The following is a 21,861-nucleotide window of genomic DNA, read 5'->3' as shown; positions in this document are numbered from 1 at the left end:
ACCACTGATCTCAGCACTCAGTATCTTATGGATCTGATCTTATAAAAGCAACATGACTTTTATGCAAGTAGGAATTACATTGATGCTATTCTGTAATGTTACAACACAATCACACACACTCTGGAAAAACGCAATTTGTGCCATGTGACAATTCTAGGAAAATTACGACATTTTATTTATGGTTATTTATCAAAATTGTTCACGTAGCTCTGTTACTTCCTGGAAAACCACTTTAAAAAAACAACAAAAACGATCTGAATGTTATTCTGTTACTTTTATTGCGTTTAAATAAAAGCTTTTGAGAAGAGTAGACTAGATACTACAATATACGTCAGTGTTAATTTTCATGGTTTTTCCGTGAGGATCATTATGATGCTTGAAAGTTTACCTTTTTTACCAATTGTATAATTTCAATAATGTGCATGTTAATGATAGGGGCCTACGTAAATGCACACTTTTGCTTATGTTCCTGGCTTGCTGTTTATGTAAATAAACTCAAGCTACGTCCCAGTCAACGAATTAATGCCTGATCATCATTTCAGATATCGATGTCCATGTTAATGCCACAACAATGAATAATTGATGTGATTAGCAAGAGGCTTCGTGATCGGAAGCTGGTTGCTCTGCTAAATGAAGCCAGAGAATGTTTAATAGGGGAGAACTATGGGGAGAACTGCCACTCGGGAAACTTCCGGGTTCTGAACTGGTTGCAGTTCCACTGTAGTTCCATATGAGCAAAGAACTTCCTCTTTGATATGAGGGAGCTAATAGGCGAATGCAGAATGAATGGAGGTCTATGGAGCTATACCCTTCAAAATCCACTTTTCTCAGGATATCATTTTTTGTCTAGTAATTTGAATGTTGAATTCGAAAGGGGAGGCAAAACAAATACACACTGCTGGGTGTTAAGCCTTTTAAAATGTAAATGACATCGTACGACCAGCGATACTGCTTTACGGCAAGTTCTGGTCACTTCCTTTTTTCTTTCGAGGCATGGACAACACAGCTGACAGGTTAGGCTCTCCCTGTCAATACACATGCTAGAAAGAGTTTTGGCTTGCTAATGTTGTTGCTAATGTTGCTAATGCTCTGACATTCTGGTTCCGCTTCGGATGCCATCAAGCGGGATCTCTGGTCGTAGTCAGTCTTTCACTAACCAATCAGCATTCATTAGCAGAATGCTAGCGTGTTATGGACAACAACGACTCACCCTGTAAGAAATCAAAAGGACATAAATACTCGTTCATTCAACTTTCGATTTATAATCTATGTTGAACATGCAGGCGAAAGAGGCAAATTTAGCCATTTAGCTCCATAGACTCCCATTCATTTTGCACTTGACCGTGATCACCCCCAGTGGAACTCTGGTGTAACTGCAACAAAATTCGGTACAATGGGGCTTAATAGGGAGTGGACAGGCTCTCCTTAGACAGGCTCTGATGAAGCTACGGTGGAGAGGCGTAACCAACTGTTGGCCAATCACGTAAACGTTGTCTTTAGCGTCAAACACCACGTGGGAGCGGGGCGGGGAGAGGGGTAAATACAGCAGCTGTCACTTCTGAATGTGAAACTACAGCTCACACAGTAAAGCACATCTGATAATGCACAACTAGAAGCCGACGGACACATGAATCGAAACAGAAGAATTGTGTTATAATCATGGAGAAAAGATTTAAAGGAACGGTGTGCCTATATTTATTTCTACTTGTCTGGGAGCAAACTATTTGGTTTGGATGTTGCGCATTAGCTGGAAGTTTTGGTAAGTTGAGGTGGTTTCCATTGCTGTGCCCTGATAGTATTGAAGCATACAAGTCGGCGAAATGAAACGTAGCGGTTAACTACGCACATTCAATACCTCAAGAAATACTGTTGCAGCCTACTCTTGATAGCAGAAATGGTCAGTGCATATTCAACGCATTGTCGAAAAGGGCCAAATCCTTTGTTCAGTTTGGAAAAGCAGGAAGTAAGCTAAGATAACGTTTGAGTCCTGAATGTATAGTCCGCGGAATTGCACGTGGGACAACAAGTGTAGCCGTAAATTCTGTTTATTCAATTTCTCAGCATGACTGACCTAAACTAACCTAAGACGATCGTCACATCAAACTTTGTTTTGAAAGAATGGAATGCGCAGAGGCGGTTGGTCAGCCTGACTAGGGCGGGTTGAGGTCATTACAACTAGAAATGTGCGAGTCACCGCTTAATAGACAGCTCTGTTTCTAATGCTCAAGTTACAAACGATCACCAGATGCGTTTGTTTTTGTAATACAACTTTGCTTCAGTGAACCTGTATTTATTTCAGTGAATAAGGGAACAATTCTAATCGTAGGACAGTGTTGCCCACGTTATTGTTTTTGTTTCATGTTTTTGCTTTCTGTCTTTATAAGGTTGGTTTGTTTACATATATTGTTTTGTATAATAGCATTATTTCATAGCCTTAGAATGTCCTACCGGTATTGTTTTGGGTCGTCTGGCTGCAAAACTAGTTAGCAACTCCAAGCATCCGCCCCACACAACACGGAAAATAACCTGAAAATCTTGATTGATATCCCGGATACTGAACCCTGTACCACTGCCCCCTCCCCCCAGCTGAAGACGACATCTTCACCATCGAGCACAACGGCAACGGGCAGTGCATGTTGCCGCAGGGCTTGGGGATGGCTCTAGGGGCGTGCGACGCAAAGGCCAAGTGGAAGTGGGGGTCGTCACAGCAGCTGTTCCACCTGGACTCGACCCGCTGCCTGGGCGTGGAGGTGCGCTCCAAGACTCTGGGCCTGTATCCCTGCAACTCCACGGGAAACAACTTGCTGAGATGGTTCTGCCGCGGGGGAGCCGTGCACACCCAGTACCAGATATCACTAGTGGCAGCCGGGAGTAGCGTCCAGGCCCGGCGAGACTCGGACGATGTCTGGATGAGGGGCGGGTCTCAGGACAACATCTGCCAGCGTCCGTACCGCGGTAGGTCTCTCTCTCGAAGTCTCTCTCGAAGTCTCTCTCTCTCTCGAAGTCTCTCTCGAAGTCTTTCCTCTTCAGACGGCTTGTTTGTAAACAAGCCAAATGACGCTACAGCTGCTTTTCTGTGTGAATTTCACCTGTTACCGTGTACTTATTCTGTAACGGTACACTTGAAGTTACATGAATTTCGATCGAGATATATATCTAAAAAAAAAAATTTAACTTAAATTGATCTAACCAGCCAATATGATTTAGCCAAGAAGTGGGTTTTGCTCTTGCAACATGAGGGGAATACCTCCATGTCATGTGACATTGTTTCTCTTCCACCAACTGCCATGCCAACGCCAGAATGACTCAACACCTAATAAACCCTTTTAGTTTCACATAGTCAAGTAGTCTTGGTATAGTCCCTAAATGCTACCGCCTGTTCTGATCTCCATGTTGCTGTACACACAAAAGCAATCCGACTGTCTGTTTTTATCGTGAGCACACATCTACACAAAATGAAGTTTGTTTGGTCTGTGGCGTGTGTTATCTTCCTGGGTGTACTCATTGACTATTTCGAAGAGCTTTCATAATGGGGAAGAAGGCCTACTGTAAATAAATAATGACTTTAGAATGACTGGACAGCAAGAAGCGGAAGAATATTATGAGTGACGGACAAATCCATTAAGCAACAGATGTCATTTCTAACGACTGCAGCTCCTCCAGGTGTTCAGGAAGTTTCTCTTTCTGGTGAGGAGGCTTCTAGTGTGGGGGGCTACTAGTGCAGGGAGAGGGGGGCCCCTGGTGAGGGGGGCCCCAGCTGGCAGTTCTCTAGCGGATGCTGGTTTCTAAACAGTGTGTCTCTCCGCCTCCAGTCATCCACACCAGCAAGGGTAACTCTGCAGGCGCGCCATGTGTGTTTCCCTTCCTGTATGCCGGGGCCTGGACCCACAGCTGTCTGTCCGACCAGGACCACGACCAGCCCTGGTGCTCCACCTCCTCCAACTACGACCTCGACCGCAAGTGGGGCGTCTGTCTCACTCCTGGCACGTTTGAACAGTTGTCTTTCTGTACACACACACACACACTGCACCCATGCACACACCATCTAATACAGGCTCATTCATGTACACACAGTCGATTCTAAGCTCTAACACACACTAACTAAATCTTTCTCTCACACGCTAAATCTTTCTCTCACACACACTAAATCTCACACACACCCTCGTCCTGACACCCAGCTGTGTGTGTGTGTGTGTGTTGTGCAGAGGAAGGCTGTGGGCAGTCGTTCCAGGGCACAGGGCCGTGCTACCAGTTTGTGTTCAGCGCGGCGGTGAGCTGGCAGGAAGCACTGGACTCATGTCGCAGCCAGGGGTCCGACCTGCTCAGCATGAGCAGCCCTGACAGAGCCTCCTTCCCCCTCCGTAAGTACCTGCTCATCTGGGGGGGTGAGAGAGAGAGAGAGAGAGGGAGGACGTGTGGTGTGTGAGAGAGTGACTGAGCCATCAGGGCAGGGTGAGGTAGAGCAGTCAGCTGTTTTGTGGTTTTCCTTTTCAGAAGCAGCAGTGTTCTAACAGTCAGTCTTGCCACATACCTACTTTCTCTCTCTCTCTCTCTCTCTCTCTCTCTCTCTCTCTCTCTCTCTCTCTCTCTCTCTCTCTCTCTCTCTGTCTCTGTCTGTCTGTGTGTGTGTGTGTGTGTGTGTGTCTGTCTGTGTGTGTGTGTGTGTGTGTGATCTCAAACCCAACAGGATGTCTTTTGTTTTGCGTTACAGGGTGCTGTGGAGCTTGCGCTGTTTTTGTTGACACACACACAATTGAAAAGAACTGTTACCATGGCTATTATTATCATCATTGTAAAGTTTATTTTGGAGAGAGAACTTAAACGGCTGCTTCTGAATCCAAGCAAAATGATTATAAACTTTTACAAATTATTTTCACATTGTAATAAAGGATGTACTTCAAGTTAATCACAGGCTTTTCGTCAGACAGTGCTGGCCCGCTTGACTTTGTAATGAATAATAAACAAATGTAGTGACTGTGTAGTTTTGCCCTCGCTGTGCCTTGCAGCGGACGGGGGCCACAGCCAGATGCCTGACCGGGTGTGGGTAGGCCTGCACCAGCTCGACTCCTCCCAGGGGTGGCAGTGGTCTGACGGCTCGCCCCTGTCCTACCTGCGCTGGGACACAGGTGAGTACACCAGTAGGATAGTCTAGCTTCAGTATGTTACAGTGGTGGTGGATATTATCATGGTCTAGCTTCAGTATGTTACAGTGGTGGAGGATATTATCATGGTCTAGCTTCAGTATGTTGAGGCTGGTGTCTGCCAGGCTCTCCCTGGTGCTCAGGTCTGAGGCCAGGGTTGGAGGCCAGGGTTGGAGGCCAGGGTTGGAGGCCAGGGTTGGAGGCCAGGGTTGGAGGCCAGGGTTGGAGGCCAGGGTTGGAGGCCAGGGTTGGAGGCCAGGGTTGGAGGCCAGGGTTAGAGTTCATGCTGTTGTTGGCTAGGTGTGTGTGTGTGAGAGCGGACGCTGAACAGGAAGTGTGTGTGTGTGTGACAGGGATGCCACCCTCCTCTCTGACGGAGCAGGACTGTGGGGTGATGAACTCTCAGCACAGCTTTGAAGCGGAGGCGTGTGGACAACGTCTACCGTACATCTGCAAGAAGACCCTCCCCCACCCTCCCCCTGCAGGTACCACCTCCCCCACCCTCCCCCTGCAGGTACCACCTCCCCCACCCTCCCCCTGCAGGTACCACCTCCCCCTGCAGGTACCACCTCCCCCAGCCTCCCCCTGCAGGTACCACCTCCCCCACCCTCCCCCTGCAGGTACCACCTCCCCCACCCTCCCCCTGCAGGTACCACCTCCCCAAGCCCCCTTGCTGGTAACATAGTTCAACTAGATAAATAACAAGAGAAGACAACACTGTTTAAAATAGACCAAAAAAAGCAGTTGAAACACATGGATATATAACATCTAACATGTCTAATGTAACATGTATGTATCTCCTGAGTTCCTGTGCTGGTTGTGTCCCTGCAGCCCCTGCAGAGGAGTCGTGTGTGTGTGAGGAAGGCTGGGTGTCCTGGGAAAGAGGCTGCTACCAGCTGGGGAAGGAGGCCTCCAGCTTCAGGCAGGCCCAGGCGCTCTGTGTGTCCCTGGGGGGGAACCTTAGCAGCCTGCACAGCCTGGACAGCCTGGAGATGATACACACACACTTCCACACAGGTGACCCGGACTACACACACCTCTGTTAAAGAGCTGTATGACTGTGTGTGTAGGGACTGTGTGTGTGTGTGTATGTAGTGACAGTGTGTGTAGTGACTGTGTGTGTGTGTAGTGACTGTGTGTGTGTGTGTAGTGACAGTGTGTGTAGTGACTGTGTGTGTGTAGTGACTGTGTGTGTGTAGTGACAGTGTGTGTGTGTGTGTGTGTGTAGTGACGGTGTGTGTAGTGACGGGGTGTGTGTGTAGTGACGGGGTGTGTAGTGACAGTGTGTGTGTGTGTGTGTGTGTAGTGACGGTGTGTGTAGTGACGGGGTGTGTGTGTAGTGACGGGGTGTGTGTGTGTGTGTGTGTAGTGACGGTGTGTGTGTAGTGACGGGGTGTGTGTGTGTAGTGACGGTGTGTGTGTAGTGACAGTGTGTGTGTGTGTGTGTAGTGACAGTGTGTGTGTGTGTGTGTGTGTAGTGACGGGGTGTGTAGTGACAGTGTGTGTGTGTAGTGACGGGGTGTGTAGTGACAGTGTGTGTGTGTAGTGACGGTGTGTGTGTAGTGACGGGGTGTGTGTGTGTGTGTGTGTAGTGACGGTGTGTGTGTAGTGACAGTGTGTGTGTGTGTGTGTAGTGACAGTGTGTGTGTGTGTGTGTGTGTAGTGACGGGGTGTGTAGTGACAGTGTGTGTGTGTAGTGACGGGGTGTGTAGTGACAGTGTGTGTGTGTAGTGACGGTGTGTGTGTGTGTGTAGTGACGGGGTGTGTAGTGACAGTGTGTGTGTGTAGTGACGGTGTGTGTGTGTGTGTGTGTGTAGTGACGGGGTGTGTAGTGACGGTGTGTGTGTGTGTGTGTAGTGACGGGGTGTGTAGTGACAGTGTGTGTGTGTAGTGACGGTGTGTGTGTGTGTGTGTGTGTAGTGACGGGGTGTGTAGTGACGGGGTGTGTAGTGACGGGGTGTGTAGTGACAGTGTGTGTGTGTGTGTGTAGTGACAGTGTGTGTGTGTGTGTGTAGTGACAGTGTGTGTGTGTGTGTGTGTGTAGTGACGGTGTGTGTAGTGACAGTGTGTGTGTGTAGTGACGGGGTGTGTAGTGACAGTGTGTGTGTGTAGTGACGGGGTGTGTGTGTAGTGACGGTGTGTGTGTAGTGACGGGGTGTGTAGTGACAGTGTGTGTGTGTGTGTGTGTGTAGTGACGGTGTGTGTGTGTAGTGACGGGGTGTGTAGTGACGGTGTGTGTGTGTAGTGACGGTGTGTGTAGTGACGGGGTGTGTAGTGACGGTGTGTGTGTGTAGTGACGGGGTGTGTAGTGACGGGGTGTGTAGTGACAGTGTGTGTGTGTGTGTGTGTGTAGTGACGGTGTGTGTGTGTAGTGACGGGGTGTGTAGTGACGGTGTGTGTGTGTAGTGACGGTGTGTGTAGTGACGGGGTGTGTAGTGACGGTGTGTGTGTGTAGTGACGGTGTGTGTAGTGACGGGGTGTGTAGTGACGGTGTGTGTGTAGTGACGGTGTGTGTAGTGACGGGGTGTGTAGTGACGGTGTGTGTAGTGACGGGGTGTGTAGTGACAGTGTGTGTGTGTAGTGACGGTGTGTGTAGTGACGGTGTGTGTTTGTAGTGACGGTGTGTGTGTGTAGTGACGGGGTGTGTAGTGACGGTGTGTGTGTGTAGTGACGGTGTGTGTAGTGACGGGGTGTGTAGTGACGGTGTGTGTGTGTAGTGACGGTGTGTGTAGTGACGGGGTGTGTAGTGACGGTGTGTGTGTGTAGTGACGGGGTGTGTAGTGACGGTGTGTGTGTGTAGTGACGGTGTGTGTAGTGACGGGGTGTGTAGTGACGGTGTGTGTGTGTAGTGACGGTGTGTGTAGTGACGGTGTGTGTGTGTAGTGACGGTGTGTGTAGTGACGGTGTGTGTGTGTAGTGACGGGGTGTGTGTAGTGACGGGGTGTGTAGTGACGGTGTGTGTGTGTAGTGACGGGGTGTGTAGTGACGGTGTGTGTGTGTAGTGACGGGGTGTGTAGTGACGGTGTGTGTGTGTAGTGACGGGGTGTGTAGTGACGGGGTGTGTAATGACGGTGTGTGTGTGTAGTGACGGGGTGTGTAGTGACGGTGTGTGTGTGTAGTGACGGGGTGTGTGTAGTGACGGGGTGTGTAGTGACGGTGTGTGTGTGTAGTGACGGGGTGTGTAGTGACGGTGTGTGTGTGTAGTGACGGGGTGTGTAGTGACGGGGTGTGTAGTGACGGTGTGTGTGTGTAGTGACGGGGTGTGTAGTGACAGGGTGTGTGTGTGTGTGTGTGTAGTGACAGTGTGTGTGTGTGTGTGTGTGTGTAGTGACAGGGTGTGTAGTGACAGTGTGTGTGTGTGTGTGTGTGTAGTGACAGGGTGTGTAGTGACAGTGTGTGTGTGTGTGTGTGTGTGTGTGTAGTGACAGGGTGTGTGTGTGTGTGTGTGTAGTGACAGTGTGTGTGTGTGTGTGTGTGTAGTGACAGTGTGTGTAGTGACGGTGTGTGTGTAGTGACAGGGTGTGTAGTGACAGGGTGTGTGTGTGTGTGTGTGTAGTGACAGTGTGTGTGTGTGTGTGTGTGTGTAGTGACAGGGTGTGTAGTGACAGTGTGTGTGTGTGTGTGTGTGTAGTGACAGGGTGTGTAGTGACAGTGTGTGTGTGTGTGTGTGTGTAGTGACAGGGTGTGTGTGTGTGTGTGTGTAGTGACAGTGTGTGTGTGTGTGTGTGTGTAGTGACAGTGTGTGTGTGTGTGTGTGTGTGTAGTGACAGTGTGTGTGTGTGTGTGTGTGTGTGTAGTGACAGTGTGTGTGTGTGTGTGTGTGTGTGTAGTGACAGTGTGTGTGTGTAGTGACGGTGTGTGTGTGTAGTGACGGTGTGTGTGTCCCCTAGGTGAGGGTCTGGACGTGTGGACAGGTCTGAAGGCCAGCGAGGACCCAGCTGTGTTCAGGTGGACTGACGGGTCCCCTGTCCGCTTTACACACTGGGGGCCCAGTCAGCCCACACAGCCCTCCGCAAACACCAGCTGTGTCTGCTACTCAGGAGAGGTACCAGGGAGGGAGGGGGTGTGTGTGTGTAAAGGAGTGTCTTTTGTGAGAGAGCTTGTGTGTGAGGGAGGGTGTGTGTGTGTGTGTGTGTGTGAGGGAGTGTGTGTGTGTGTGTGTGTGTCAGCGAGTGTGTCCAGTCCTGTCTTGCCACCTGAGTCTCTCATCGTGTTCTCCAGTCTCATGGTTGGAGGGTGGAGGACTGTGACCGCAAGCTGCCCTTCCTCTGCCAGCGGCCCGGCCAGGAGCCCTGCACCCCTGCCTCAGGATGCCTACCTGTGAGGACTCGCCCCTCGTCCTTACACACACACACACACACACAGCCCAGCGCAGGGCTCTGATGTTCTCCTCTCTGTTCCAGGGGTGGCAAAGACATGGAAGTTCCTGTTACAAAGTGGACCTCAAACAGGTCGCCTTCGAGGAGCACTGTAACCTCAGCATCAGGAACAGGTACAGGACTACTATCTCTCTACATACCTCTCTCTCTCACTCTCACTCTCATTCTATCTCTCTCACTCTCTCACTCTCTCTCTCACTCTCTCTCACTCTCACTCTATCTCTCTCACTCTCTCACTCTCTCTCACTCTCACTCTATCTCTCTCACTCTCTCACTCTCACTCTCATATCTCTCTCTCATTCTCATATCTCTCTCTCATTCTCATATCTCTCTGTTATCTCTCTCTGTTATCTGTGTCTCACTGTCTTTATCTCTCAGTCTCTCGTGTGTGTTTCTGGTTCCTGCGTGGGTGTTGCAGGTATGAGCAGGCGTTCGTCAGCAGGCTGCTTGGGGAGCAGGACAAGCAGCAGAGCCTCTTCTTCTGGACCAGCCTGCAGGATGTCAACAACACTGGGGAGTTCCTGTGGACCCGCCCCTCCCAGCGCGCTCAGCCTCTCAGCTACGCCAACTGGGGCTGGAACGAGCCTGACGGTGAGGGTGTGGTGTGGGGCTTTGAGATTGTGCTCCTGTTTAGCTACCCTTGTGGAGACCAAATGTTGTCACAAGCGTATTGAGACGTGAAAGACTTCACCTGTTGTGGGCCTTTAGCTGGACCCTGTGACTTCAAATGCTTTTAACAGTTTTAGAGTTAGGGTTAGGATTATAATTACATCAAGGGTTAGGGATCACAGATAACACACTTTTGAATGGTCGGGCCCATTGAGGATAGAAAACCAAACTTGTTGTGTGTTGCAGCCACGGTGGGGGGCTGCGTGGTGATGTCCTCAGCCCAGCTGGGCAGGTGGGAGGTGAGGAACTGCAGTGCGTTCAGGGCCGGCTCCATCTGCAGGACAGACGTGGGTTCCCCGGCCCCCACGCCCCCCCCGGCCCCCACGCCCCCCTCCCCCTCGCTGCCCTGCCCAAAGAGCTGGGTCTCCAGAGACGGAATATCTTACTGCTACAAGGTGAGGCTGGGGTCTGCAAGGAGTAGGGTGTGTGGGCCTGTCTACCTGCCTGTTCAAGATATTCCGGGGTGTGTATACCTTCATTAAGTGTGTGTGTGTGTCAGGTGTTCCACAAGGAGAGGCTGGGGAGGAAGAGGTCGTGGGAGGAGGCTGAGAGGTTTTGTGAGGGTCTGGGGGCTCACCTCCCCAGCCTCATTCACCCCCTGGAGATGTCTGCTCTGCACTCTGTCATGAGGGACACCATCAGGTACGCACACACATACACACACACACACATGGATAACCTAATGAGGTCTGTCAGAACCTCCCTGACCGTGGCGTGTCACTTCCTGCTTCCTGTTGCAGTAACGACCGTTTCTTCTGGGTGGGGCTGAACCGGAGGAACCCCGCTGACCCTGCCTGGACGTGGAGCGACGGCCGGCCGGTACAACCCTCTCTGGAGCACACACGCACACCTCACACAAAGAAGTCTTATCTTTGATAACTGTCGAGCTGTCTACTGGCTGCAGTCTGACCTCCTCTCTTCTGCCTTCTCTTCCTCTCTCCTGGTGTCTCTCCTCCTCCCTCCTGGTGTCTCCTCCTCCCTCCTGGTGTCTCTCCTCCTCCCTCCTGGTGTCTCTCCTCCTCCCTCCTGGTGTCTCTCCTCCTCCCTCCTGGTGTCTCTCCTCCTCTCTCCTGGTGTCTCTCCTCCTCTCTCCTGGTCCCTCTCCTCCTCTCTACCGGTGTCTCTCCTGGTAGGTCTCCATGGACGTGCTACACCAGGACTTCCACCATGATGACGAGTACGACCGCAACTGTGCCGCTTTCAAGGTAGGTGTGATGGCCCCAGACTGACCCTGGTGTGGGGCGTGGCGTGTGACCCAGACTGACCCTGGTGTGAGGCGTGGCGTGTGTCCCAGACTGACCCTGGTGTGAGGCGTGGCGTGTGTCCCAGACTGACCCTGGTGTGAGGCGTGGCGTGTGACCCAGACTGACCCTGGTGTGAGGCGTGGGGTGTTGGCTCATCCGGTTCTAACTTCATTACATCTTTCTATTACATTATCTAGTCTGTTCCACTCAATGCTCCACATGAGTAGTGTGTGGAGTTGAGAGAGGGAGAGGGAGAGGGAGAGGGAGAGGGAGAGGGAGAGGGAGAGGGAGAGGGAGAGGGAGAGGGAGAGGGAGAGGGAGGGAGAGGGAGAGGGAGGGAGAGGGAGAGGGAGGGAGAGGGAGAGGGAGGGAGAGGGAGGGAGTGGGAGAGAGAGGGAGGGGGAGAGGGAGAGAGAGAGAGAGAGAGAGGTCTGTATAGAGAGACTACTGCTGAAAACTGCTGATCTGAATTTAGGTCACCTATTATCTAAAGTGAGGATATTTGTGAGTAACACACCAGCCCTCGTCAGAAAGACAGCTGCTTATCCAGCCACCATCAGTTCATCTGGAGGTGACGTCTGTCTGTTCCTCCTCGACAGACGACGAGAGGAACGTTCCGGAGCCTGTTCCTCTACCTGCTTCGAGACCCTCCTCCCAAGCCCTTCTTCACCTCCCCCTTCCACTGTGACGCCAAGATGGAGTGGATCTGCCAGATACCCAGGGGTAAGATTAGACACTGTGTGCGTGTGTGTGCGCTCCTGTCGATCTGTGCTTGTGAGTGTGTCTCTGTCTACGACCCCTGACGACCTGGGGTAATAGGAGCAAGGGTCAGATGTCACAGGATGGTCTCAGTTCATGGTGTGATTGGTTTTGTCTCAACAGGAAGGACTCCTCTGACCCCAGAGTGGTACAACCCTGGTGAGAACCTCAACCGACACCTACAGCTCACACCCAGACACCACCCCTACACTGTCACACCCAGACACCACCCCTACACTGTCACACCCAGACACCACACCCAGACACCACCCCTACACTGTCACACCCAGACACCACACCCAGACATCACCCCTACACTGTCACACCCAGACACCACACCCACATATCACCCCTACACTGTCACACCCAGCCTAAACTCAGCACTCACTTCAGCACAGGGGTCAATACGTCTCAGCGAACATACATGCCTGGATAAGAGCGTCTGCTAAATGACTAAATGTACATGCCACATTCGTGTGCACACCAAAAAAGTACAAATGTCAAGAGCAGTCCAGGGCGTAGGAACGTGATTGTGTGATTGTGTGTGTGTGTGTGTGTGTGTGTGTGTGTCAGACGGCCACCACCAGACGTCCTTCTTCATGGACAGGTCAGAGTTCTGGCTGGTGTCGGAGCCTGTGCTGCCGTACGAGGAGGCCAGTCTCTTCTGCTCCTCCAACGGGAGCCGGCTTGCCTCTCCCCGCAACTTCGACTCAGCCAGGCTCATCAACACACACCTGCCCAAGGTGAGGACAGCACCAGTGTGTGCGTGCGTGTGTTCGTGTGGACACAAGTGTGTGTGTGTGTGTGTGTGTGGGTTGTTGTCCTTGCCTTCACTGTTGTGTCTTGTGACATCACTGAGCAGGTTCCAGAGACTAGTTGGTGGGTTGATCTGAGGGATCCAGGAAGTTATTTCCCGATGACGTAAGTTACACACACACACACACGCTCCACATACACAGCAAGAACCCCAGAGGCTGATGAACAGATGTCTCCTCAGTTTCAACCAGATGAGACACTTCCACCAGAACTTCCTGGGCCGGTGTACTTCCTTCAGACTGGGCAGTCTCTTCCCAGGTACGCATCACTTCCTGCTTCCTGTCCAGAGATAGAGGCTGTACAGCTGTCATCTGCTCCTACCTCAGACTGGGGCGTTGGGAAGTCTGGATATTAGTGACCCTCCACAGAGTTTGACTGATCATTAGTGTGGTGTTTTACTGACAACATCTCCCTCTGTTTCACACACACTTATTCACACACACACACACACACACACACACTCTCTCTCACATACACACTCTTCCTCCAAACCAGACTACGAGCGTAGTTGTGGGACCCACCTGCCATTTGTGTGTGAGAAACACAACAGCACACTGGTGGAGAGGAACCTTCTTCAGCCCCACCCCTGGGGAACGCCCTGCAGGAACGATTCAATCGCCTTCAGAGACAAGGTTGGTCAATGCCTGACCCCTGCCAGTACACACACACACACACACACACACACAGTGTAGTATAAACTGTACACACACATACCACAGTCACCCCATTCCAACATATTCTGTACACACTCTCACAGTGAGTTATGATTTGAGACGGGTATAACAACAGAATAAAAGACTATCGTCACTGGCATCTGTATTTAATGTGTTGCTGTGTCTCTCTCCAGTGCTACAAGGTGGTCAAGCCCAGTGTCTTCACGTTCAAGAAAGCTAACGAGTTCTGCCAGTCCCTGACAGGAACGCTGCTGTCCATCTCTGACCAGGTGGAGCAGGGTGGGTCTCTGCTCCTGAACCGTCTTCATTTAGCACACGCTGTTATCCTAAGCAAAGTACAAATAGTCTGTGTAGAAAAGCACAACAGAAGATAAAGGATCAGAAGTGCGTAGTTATGATTACTACAATAAAGGAACGTCCTGTATTTTTACCAGGCACATCGCAAACAAGAATAACATCTCAACGCCAATATTACAATAAGCACAGACTGAGGGCAACAAACAACTTCACAGCTGCATCCTGCTGAGTGGGCTTAGAACTGGGTTCCAACGATTGTTGACAAAGTGTTGACAAAGTGTGTGTATGTATTTGTGTGTGTGTGTGTCACCGCTAGACTTGGTCACCACGCTGCTCCCTGCGGAGCCCCAGGCCTCCTGGATCGGCCTGAAGCTGAGACACTCGGAGCCTGAGTGGGTGGACAACACAGCGGTCTCCTTCCTCAACTTTAACCCCCTTCTTCACGGCCTCCTCCGACCCATGGTCGTCAATGCAAGTTCTCCTCCCCTGCCCTCCCCACTGACACCTCTGTCATATTATCACATATTCATTTAGCAGACACCTTAGTCAAAAGCCAGGATTTGAGCCTGCAAGCTCTTGATCTGCAGTTGAGTGCTCTAACCACTGAGCTGCACCCTGTCTCCCTGTGTTGTTGTTGACCCTGTGTTCCTGGTGTGTGTGTGTGTGTGTGGTGTGTGGTGTGTGTGTAGACCCTGGACCCAGACAGCATGGACCTGTGTGTGTTCATCCCCAGCGACCCCCACTCCTCCATCCTGGGCTCCTGGGACTACACCTCCTGCTCAGACGAGAAGACTCTGTCCTTCTGCCAGTACTACGCAGGTACACACACACACACACACACAACGCGGGTACACACACTACGCAGGTGTACACACACACACACACAACGCGGGTACACACACACACTATGCAGGTACACACACACACACAACGCGGGTACACACACACACACACTATGCAGGTACACACACAAAGTACACACAGCACACAGCTAGCACAGACACTTACATGGAGATAGCAAAAGACAAGTAACACACACAAAACAAATCTGTTTTTCTTTGCTGCCGCGTTCCCAGACAAGCCTGAGGCTCCCAGCGTCTCCACGGAGCCCTTCCAGGTGAGGCAGCACACCTTCCAGCTGCTGCACCAGAACCTCACCTGGTTCGAGGCGCTGGAGGAGTGCCGGGTTGTGGGCATGGACCTGGCCAGCGTGGAGGACGCCCTGCAGCAGGCCGTCCTCAGCGTGCACGTGAGCCGAGCGCACAGCCCCATGTGGATCGGTCTGAGCAGCCAAGACGTACGTTCTCCTGGACTAGTTAGTGTTGTTGTTGATGTTGTTGTTGATGTTGTTGTTGTTGATGTTATTGTTGTTGATGGCCGTGTTCCTCCAGGAGGGGGTGCACTACCATTGGACGGACCACAGCCACACCTTGTTCAGCCGCTGGTCGTCGGAGCCCGGCAGCGGCCCCTGCGTCTACCTGGACATGCAGGGCTTCTGGAGGGCCACGCCCTGCGAGGAGGTGCTGGCTGGAGCCGTCTGCCACATCCCCAACAGTAAGACCCCTTGGATCCAGTCAGGAAGTGTGTCTCTGTGACCTACGGGTTTACTGACTCTTTTATAAGAGAGAAACTTCCTTTCCAATCCTTCCATTTCAGACGAGACCGTTGCAACGCCGGAGGACAGAGCTGTGAAATGTCCTCACAAGATCGGCGGACCCAACTGGATCCCCTTTAAGCAGAACTGTTACACTTTCCAGCTGAGCTCGTCCAGGTGGGACGAGTTCGACAAAGGACAGATTCAAAACACCTGCAAGAACTTAGGTGAGGGAGGGAGGGAGGGCACTGACACCTGGTAGTTGATATTTAGAAAGTTTTAGAATTCTAGAAATCCATTCCTCTCACACGCTCTCTCTCTCTCTCTCGCTCTTACACGCTCTCTCTCTCGCTCTCACACGCTCTCTCTCTCGCTCTCACACGCGTGCGTCTGCAGATGCGGGCGCTGACATCCTGACCATCAGGACTGCCGAGGAGAACAAGTTCATCCAGCAGCAGCTGCTGCCCTTCAGTAACCTGGTTCAGTTTGTCTGGCTGGGGGTGTTCACAGACCACGCCGGTGAGTGGTGTGTGTGTGTGTGTGTGTGTGTGTGTGTGCATGCGTGCGTGTGGCCAGCGTGTGACCTTGTATGACCCTGTCTGTCCCCAGACCAGCAGATGAAGTGGTATGACGGCACTAACGTGCAGTTCTCTAACTGGCGAGGCGGGCGCCCTCTGGTGCAGGCAGACTTCATGGCTGCCCTCAACACAGACGGAGAGTGGGAGATGTTCACCAACGCTCGCCTCTTCAACCCCCTCAAACAGCGGAGCATCGTGGCCTGCAAACTGGACAACGGTACGCACCCCCCCAACACACACACACACACACAACATTGTGTAGTCAACAGATACTGACCCCTCCCTCCACATTACCACTCCCCTCCAGACTCCAAAGCGGACTACAACCAGTCGTCCAGTGTGTACGAGCGCTACGGTAACCTGAGCTACTCGGTGGTGCGGAGCAAGCTGAGCTGGTTCGAGGCGCTGCGGGCATGCGGCGCCCGGGGGGGGCACCTGGCGAGCGTGCACGACGCCCAGAACGACGCGCACGTGAAGCTCATCGCCAGGAGAGATGGCTTCCCACTCTGGATCGGCCTGTCCAGTCAGGACGTGAGAATAATATTATTACACTTTTATATTAAACCGTCAACACGGCCTCAAGTAACATATTGATAAATATATAATATAATATGCTTTCACTTGTAAACCCTCTGTTACTATGAAGCAACCCCGGAGGGGGGTGCTTTTGTAGAGCACAGCGTGCTGTGGGGGGGGACGGCGTGCTGTGGGGGGGGACGGCGTGCTGTGGGGGGGGACGGCGTGCTGTGGGGGGGGACGGCGTGCTGTGGGGGGTGACACCGTGCTGTGGGGGGGGACGGCGTGCTGTGGGGGGTGACGGCGTGCTGTGGGGGGGGACGGCGTGCTGTGGGGGGGGACGGCGTGCTGTGGGGGGGGACGGCGTGCTGTGGGGGGGGACGGCGTGCTGTGGGGGGTGACGGCGTGCTGTGGGGGGGGACGGCGTGCTGTGGGGGGGGACACCGTGCTGTGGGGGGGGACACCGTGCTGTGGGGGGTGACGGCGTGCTGTGGGGGGTGACGGCGTGCTGTGGGGGGGGACGGCGTGCTGTGGGGGGGGACGGCGTGCTGTGGGGGGGGACGGCGTGCTGTGGGGGGGGACACCGTGCTGTGGGGGGGGACACCGTGCTGTGGGGGGTGACGGCGTGCTGTGGGGGGTGACGGCGTGCTGTGGGGGGTGACGGCGTGCTGTGGGGGGGGACGGCGTGCTGTGGGGGGGGACGGCGTGCTGTGGGGGGGGACGGCGTGCTGTGGGGGGGGACGGCGTGCTGTGGGGGGGGACGGCGTGCTGTGGGGGGGGACGGCGTGCTGTGGGGGGGGACACCGTGCTGTGGGGGGGGACACCGTGCTGTGGGGGGGGACGGCGTGCTGTGGGGGGGGACGGCGTGCTGTGGGGGGGGACGGCGTGCTGTGGGGGGGGACGGCGTGCTGTGGGGGGGGACGGCGTGCTGTGGGGGGTGACGGCGTGCTGTGGGGGGGGACGGCGTGCTGTGGGGGGGGACGGCGTGCTGTGGGGGGTGACGGCGTGCTGTGGGGGGGGACGGCGTGCTGTGGGGGGGGACGGCGTGCTGTGGGGGGGGACGGCGTGCTGTGGGGGGTGACGGCGTGCTGTGGGGGGTGACGGCGTGCTGTGGGGGGTGACGGCGTGCTGTGGGGGGGGACGGCGTGCTGTGGGGGGTGACACCGTGCTGTGGGGGGGGACAGCGTGCTGTGGGGGGGGACACCGTGCTGTGGGGGGGGACACCGTGCTGTGGGGGGGGACGGCGTGCTGTGGGGGGGGACGGCGTGCTGTGGGGGGTGACGGCGTGCTGTGGGGGGGGACACCGTGCTGTGGGGGGTGACACCGTGCTGTGGGGGGTGACGGCGTGCTGTGGGGGGTGACGGCGTGCTGTGGGGGGTGACGGCGTGCTGTGGGGGGTGACACCGTGCTGTGGGGGGTGACGGCGTGCTGTGGGGGGTGACGGCGTGCTGTGGGGGGTGACGGCGTGCTGTGGGGGGTGACGGCGTGCTGTGGGGGGTGACGGCGTGCTGTGGGGGGTGACGGCGTGCTGTGGGGGGTGACGGCGTGCTGTGGGGGGTGACGCCGTGCTGTGGGGGGTGACGCCGTGCTGTGGGGGGTGACGGCGTGCTGTGGGGGGTGACAGCGGGGGGTGACACCGTGCTGTGGGGGGTGACAGCGTGCTGTGGGGGGTGACAGCGTGCTGTGGGGGGTGACACCATGCTGTGTGTGCAGGCGCAGGGCTCTGTGTACGAGTGGTCTGACGGGACCAAGAACGACTACCAGCGTCTGAGCCCGGGTCTGAAGGGCTGCGTGTTGGTGACGCCCTCCGGGGCCTGGGACAGGAAGGACTGCCACGACACCGTGGATGGAGCCATCTGCTACAACACCACCTTCTCCACCCCCTTTCAGAGTGAGACCACACCCTCCCTCCACACCCTCCCTCCACACATCTCCCTCCACACATCTCCCTCCACACATCTCCCTCCACACATCTCCCTCCACACCCTCCCTCCACACATCTCCCTCCACACATCTCCCTCCACACATCTCCCTCCACACATCTCCCTCCACACCCTCCCTCCACACCCTCCCTCCACACACCCTCCCTCCACACCCTCCCTCCACACATCTCCCTCCACACCCTCCCTCCACACATCTCCCTCCACACCCTCCCTCCACACACCCTCCCTCCACACATCTCCCTCCACACCCTCCCTCCACACACCCTCCCTCCACACATCACCCTCCCTCCACACATCTCCCTCCACACCCTCCCTCACCAACCACCCACCTCAAACTTTGTTTTAATAAACAACACTAACACTTAATACCATTTTAAAACTGTGTCTTTCTCATTGTGGCGGGGTTGCTAGGAGCCACCCAGCAGTTGCCCCCGACGACCACCAACTGTCCAGAGAGCCAGGTCCAGTCGAGGTGGGTGGAGTTCCAGGACCACTGCTACGCTTTCGACATGACCTTCTACAACTACTCCGTCTACAGCATGGAGCAGGCCAAGGACATCTGTCTGAGTCTGGGTGAGGCTCCTCCCCCTCGTGACCTCTGACCTGTCCCTGCTGTCACTTCTGATTGGACGACGATGACGAGACGCTCGCCTGTCATTTGTCCCCAGGTGCCCAGGTGCTGACCATCAAGACCAAGGAGGAGAATGACTTTGTGAGGGACTACATGGAGAAGAGCCCCCTCATCACCAGCCGTGCCTGGCTGGGTCTGGAGCTGGACTCAGAGGGTACGCACACTGACCCTGGGTCAGGGGCTAACCTCTGACACTGACCCTGGGTCAGGGGCTAACCTCTGACACTGACCCTGGGTCAGGGGCTAACCTCTGACACTGACCCTGGGTCAGGGGCTAACCTCTGACCCTGGCCCAGATACAGAGCGTTCGATGACTCTGACCAATGAAACACAGTTAGAACTCCTCACCTGATCCTTAATCTCCTGCTGTTCTCCCTCCTCTGCTGTCTCTCTCTCTCCTCTCCTGTCTCTCTCTCTCCTCTCCTGTCTCTCTCTCTCCACTCCTGTCTCTCTTCCTCCTCTCCTCATCCAGGACAGCCAGTGTCCTGGATGGACGGATCCACAGTGAGCTTCTCCAACTTTGGGCCGGGTGGGCAGTGGTCTGGGCCGGGCGTCTGGGGGTCTGGGCGGGGCGTGGGGCCCCCCTGTGTGGTCATGGTGTCTACGGACGCAGGATCCTGGACCACAGTCAGCTGCAAGGACAGCCTCAGCCGCCTCGTCTGCAAGACCAGCACACGTGAGAGGAGCCAACACATTTCACTACACGCACACATCAAGTCTGACTGATTTCACTACACATCAAGGCTGACTGATTTCACTACACATCATGGCTGACTGATTTCACAACACATCAAGTCTGACTGATTTCACTACACATCAAGTCTGACTGATTTCACTACACGCACACATCAAGTCTGACTGATTTCACTACACATCAAGTCTGACTGATTTCACTACACGCACACATCAAGTCTGACTGATTTCACTACACGCACACATCAAGTCTGACTGATTTCACTACACGCACACATCAAGTCTGACTGATTTCACAACACATCAAGTCTGACTGATTTCACTACACATCAAGTCTGACTGATTTCACTACACGCACACATCAAGTCTGACTGATTTCACTACACATCAAGGCTGACTGATTTCACTACACATCATGGCTGACTGATTTCACTACACATCATGGCTGACTGATTTCACTACACATCAAGGCTGACTGATTTCACTACACGCACACATCAAGGCTGACAGGCTTGTCTTAGGTCAGAGGTCATCTTTTCTAAGAGAGAACACCCTAGCTGATTCTCTCTGTGTGTGTGTGTCTGTCTGTCTCTCTCTCTCTCTCTCTGCGCAGGGTCGAGAGGGTTGCCCGTGGCTCTGGGCTTCTTCATCATCCTCCTGCTCAGTCTCCTGGCTGCTGTCGCCTTCATCGTGTACAAGAAGAACCGCACTCGTTTCTCCTCCACCGTCCGGTACAAGAGGAACTTCGATGAAGCCGACACGACCAGCATCATCAACGAGGACGAGTGATGCTGTCCCACACACACCCCAAACATGACAGCGCAGCTTTGACGACAACGTTATTTATTTCCTTGACCCCCCCCCCCCCCCCCCCCCCCCCACAAAGGTAGACAGACCAAGAAGTGTCTTTTAAGTTGTAAATATTGACAGGATTGTGTGACCTGAAAGTGCAGTTGTTTTAAATATGAATGTTAATGACGAGGCTGGTCTGTCCAGTGTTTGTGGAACAAGCCGTCAGATAGGATTGAAATGGCTTCTTGGCTGTTAATATTTAAGCACTGGATCGTCTGGTTTAACTTGTTCATTGCTTTTGTACGTTCACAAAGGTTGGCTACACTTTTTCAAACTCTTTTTAATGAATAATTCTTGCACTTTGAAATAGTGATTGTTTCCCTCTTATGCTGACCTGTGAATAATTCTTACACGATTTGGTTTGAGTGAAAGTCTTAGTGGTACGTCAGATGAAAGTATTGTTGATACTGTCAGTCATGTAAATGTTGACCACTGCAAATGTTCAGTAATGTGGATTGGAATATTACTGTAGGAAGTCATGTAATCATTCGGGCGCGTTTATTTTTACCGGAGTGCCAAGTTAACGCTGCAGACATCCAATCTTCCTATATAACCGCAGAACGAAGCGTAGTTCTAGATTCTAGAACGATCCACTTGATTTATAACGTGTTGTTGGGTTTGAGCTAGACTGCCTCTTTCCTGTCCTTTGCACTAAAGCTACTGATAATGATGCACTTTAAAAAAAAAAAATTGTGTTCCTACAAGTGTTGCCTTACAAGCAGTTCCTGCCATCTTCATGCACAATAGTTCTGTGTTCGAGAGCCAACTAAGATTTAGCTTCCTGAGCCAATCGCACTGCAGAGGCCTGAAACTGCCTCAACTGCTGTAAAATGCCTTGTAAATATAATTTGTTTTCCAAACTTAAACCAAAGATGCTTTGGACTTGTGACATACCTGTCTTTTAGTTGCTTCTTAACCAAACCATATCAAAAAGGTAAACCCGCAAAATGTTTAAATAAATACTTTAGAAAATCCAAAATTGCAACACTGCTGACATTTTCTTCAATAAACTGGTTTGTTTTTCCCTGAAAATCATCGTCTTCATTTGGTGTAGATTTAATAAAATCTAGGTTAT

The 21,861-nt window shown here is 53.1% G+C and overlaps 1 protein-coding gene across 1 annotated transcript; it reads left to right on the top strand.

The window, feature by feature from the left end:
• The first annotated feature begins 1,589 nt into the window (after positions 1-1,589).
• On the top strand, positions 1,590-21,812 carry ly75 (lymphocyte antigen 75). The gene is made up of 35 exons (XM_067259934.1): positions 1,590-1,759; positions 2,587-2,955; positions 3,813-3,983; positions 4,206-4,361; positions 5,007-5,126; positions 5,495-5,626; positions 5,973-6,158; positions 9,032-9,186; positions 9,363-9,461; positions 9,545-9,633; positions 9,939-10,111; positions 10,376-10,584; positions 10,689-10,831; positions 10,930-11,008; positions 11,323-11,394; positions 12,033-12,156; positions 12,316-12,351; positions 12,766-12,935; positions 13,055-13,113; positions 13,190-13,266; positions 13,504-13,640; positions 13,856-13,961; positions 14,296-14,450; positions 14,669-14,798; positions 15,056-15,276; positions 15,371-15,533; positions 15,636-15,800; positions 15,970-16,092; positions 16,183-16,368; positions 16,459-16,682; positions 18,381-18,558; positions 19,022-19,183; positions 19,279-19,395; positions 19,714-19,917; positions 20,548-21,812. The coding sequence occupies exons 1-35, from the start codon at positions 1,660-1,662 to the stop codon at positions 20,721-20,723; spliced, it is 5,166 nt and encodes a 1,721-aa protein (XP_067116035.1). The 5' UTR covers positions 1,590-1,659; the 3' UTR covers positions 20,724-21,812.
• The last annotated feature ends 49 nt before the right edge of the window (positions 21,813-21,861 follow it).

The sequence above is a fragment of the Osmerus mordax genome, chromosome 22 (genome assembly GCF_038355195.1).
Source record: "Osmerus mordax isolate fOsmMor3 chromosome 22, fOsmMor3.pri, whole genome shotgun sequence".
Lineage (NCBI taxonomy): Eukaryota > Metazoa > Chordata > Actinopteri > Osmeriformes > Osmeridae > Osmerus > Osmerus mordax.
The sequence above is the reverse complement of the archived record's forward strand: the minus strand, read 5'-3'. Positions and strand labels throughout refer to the sequence as shown.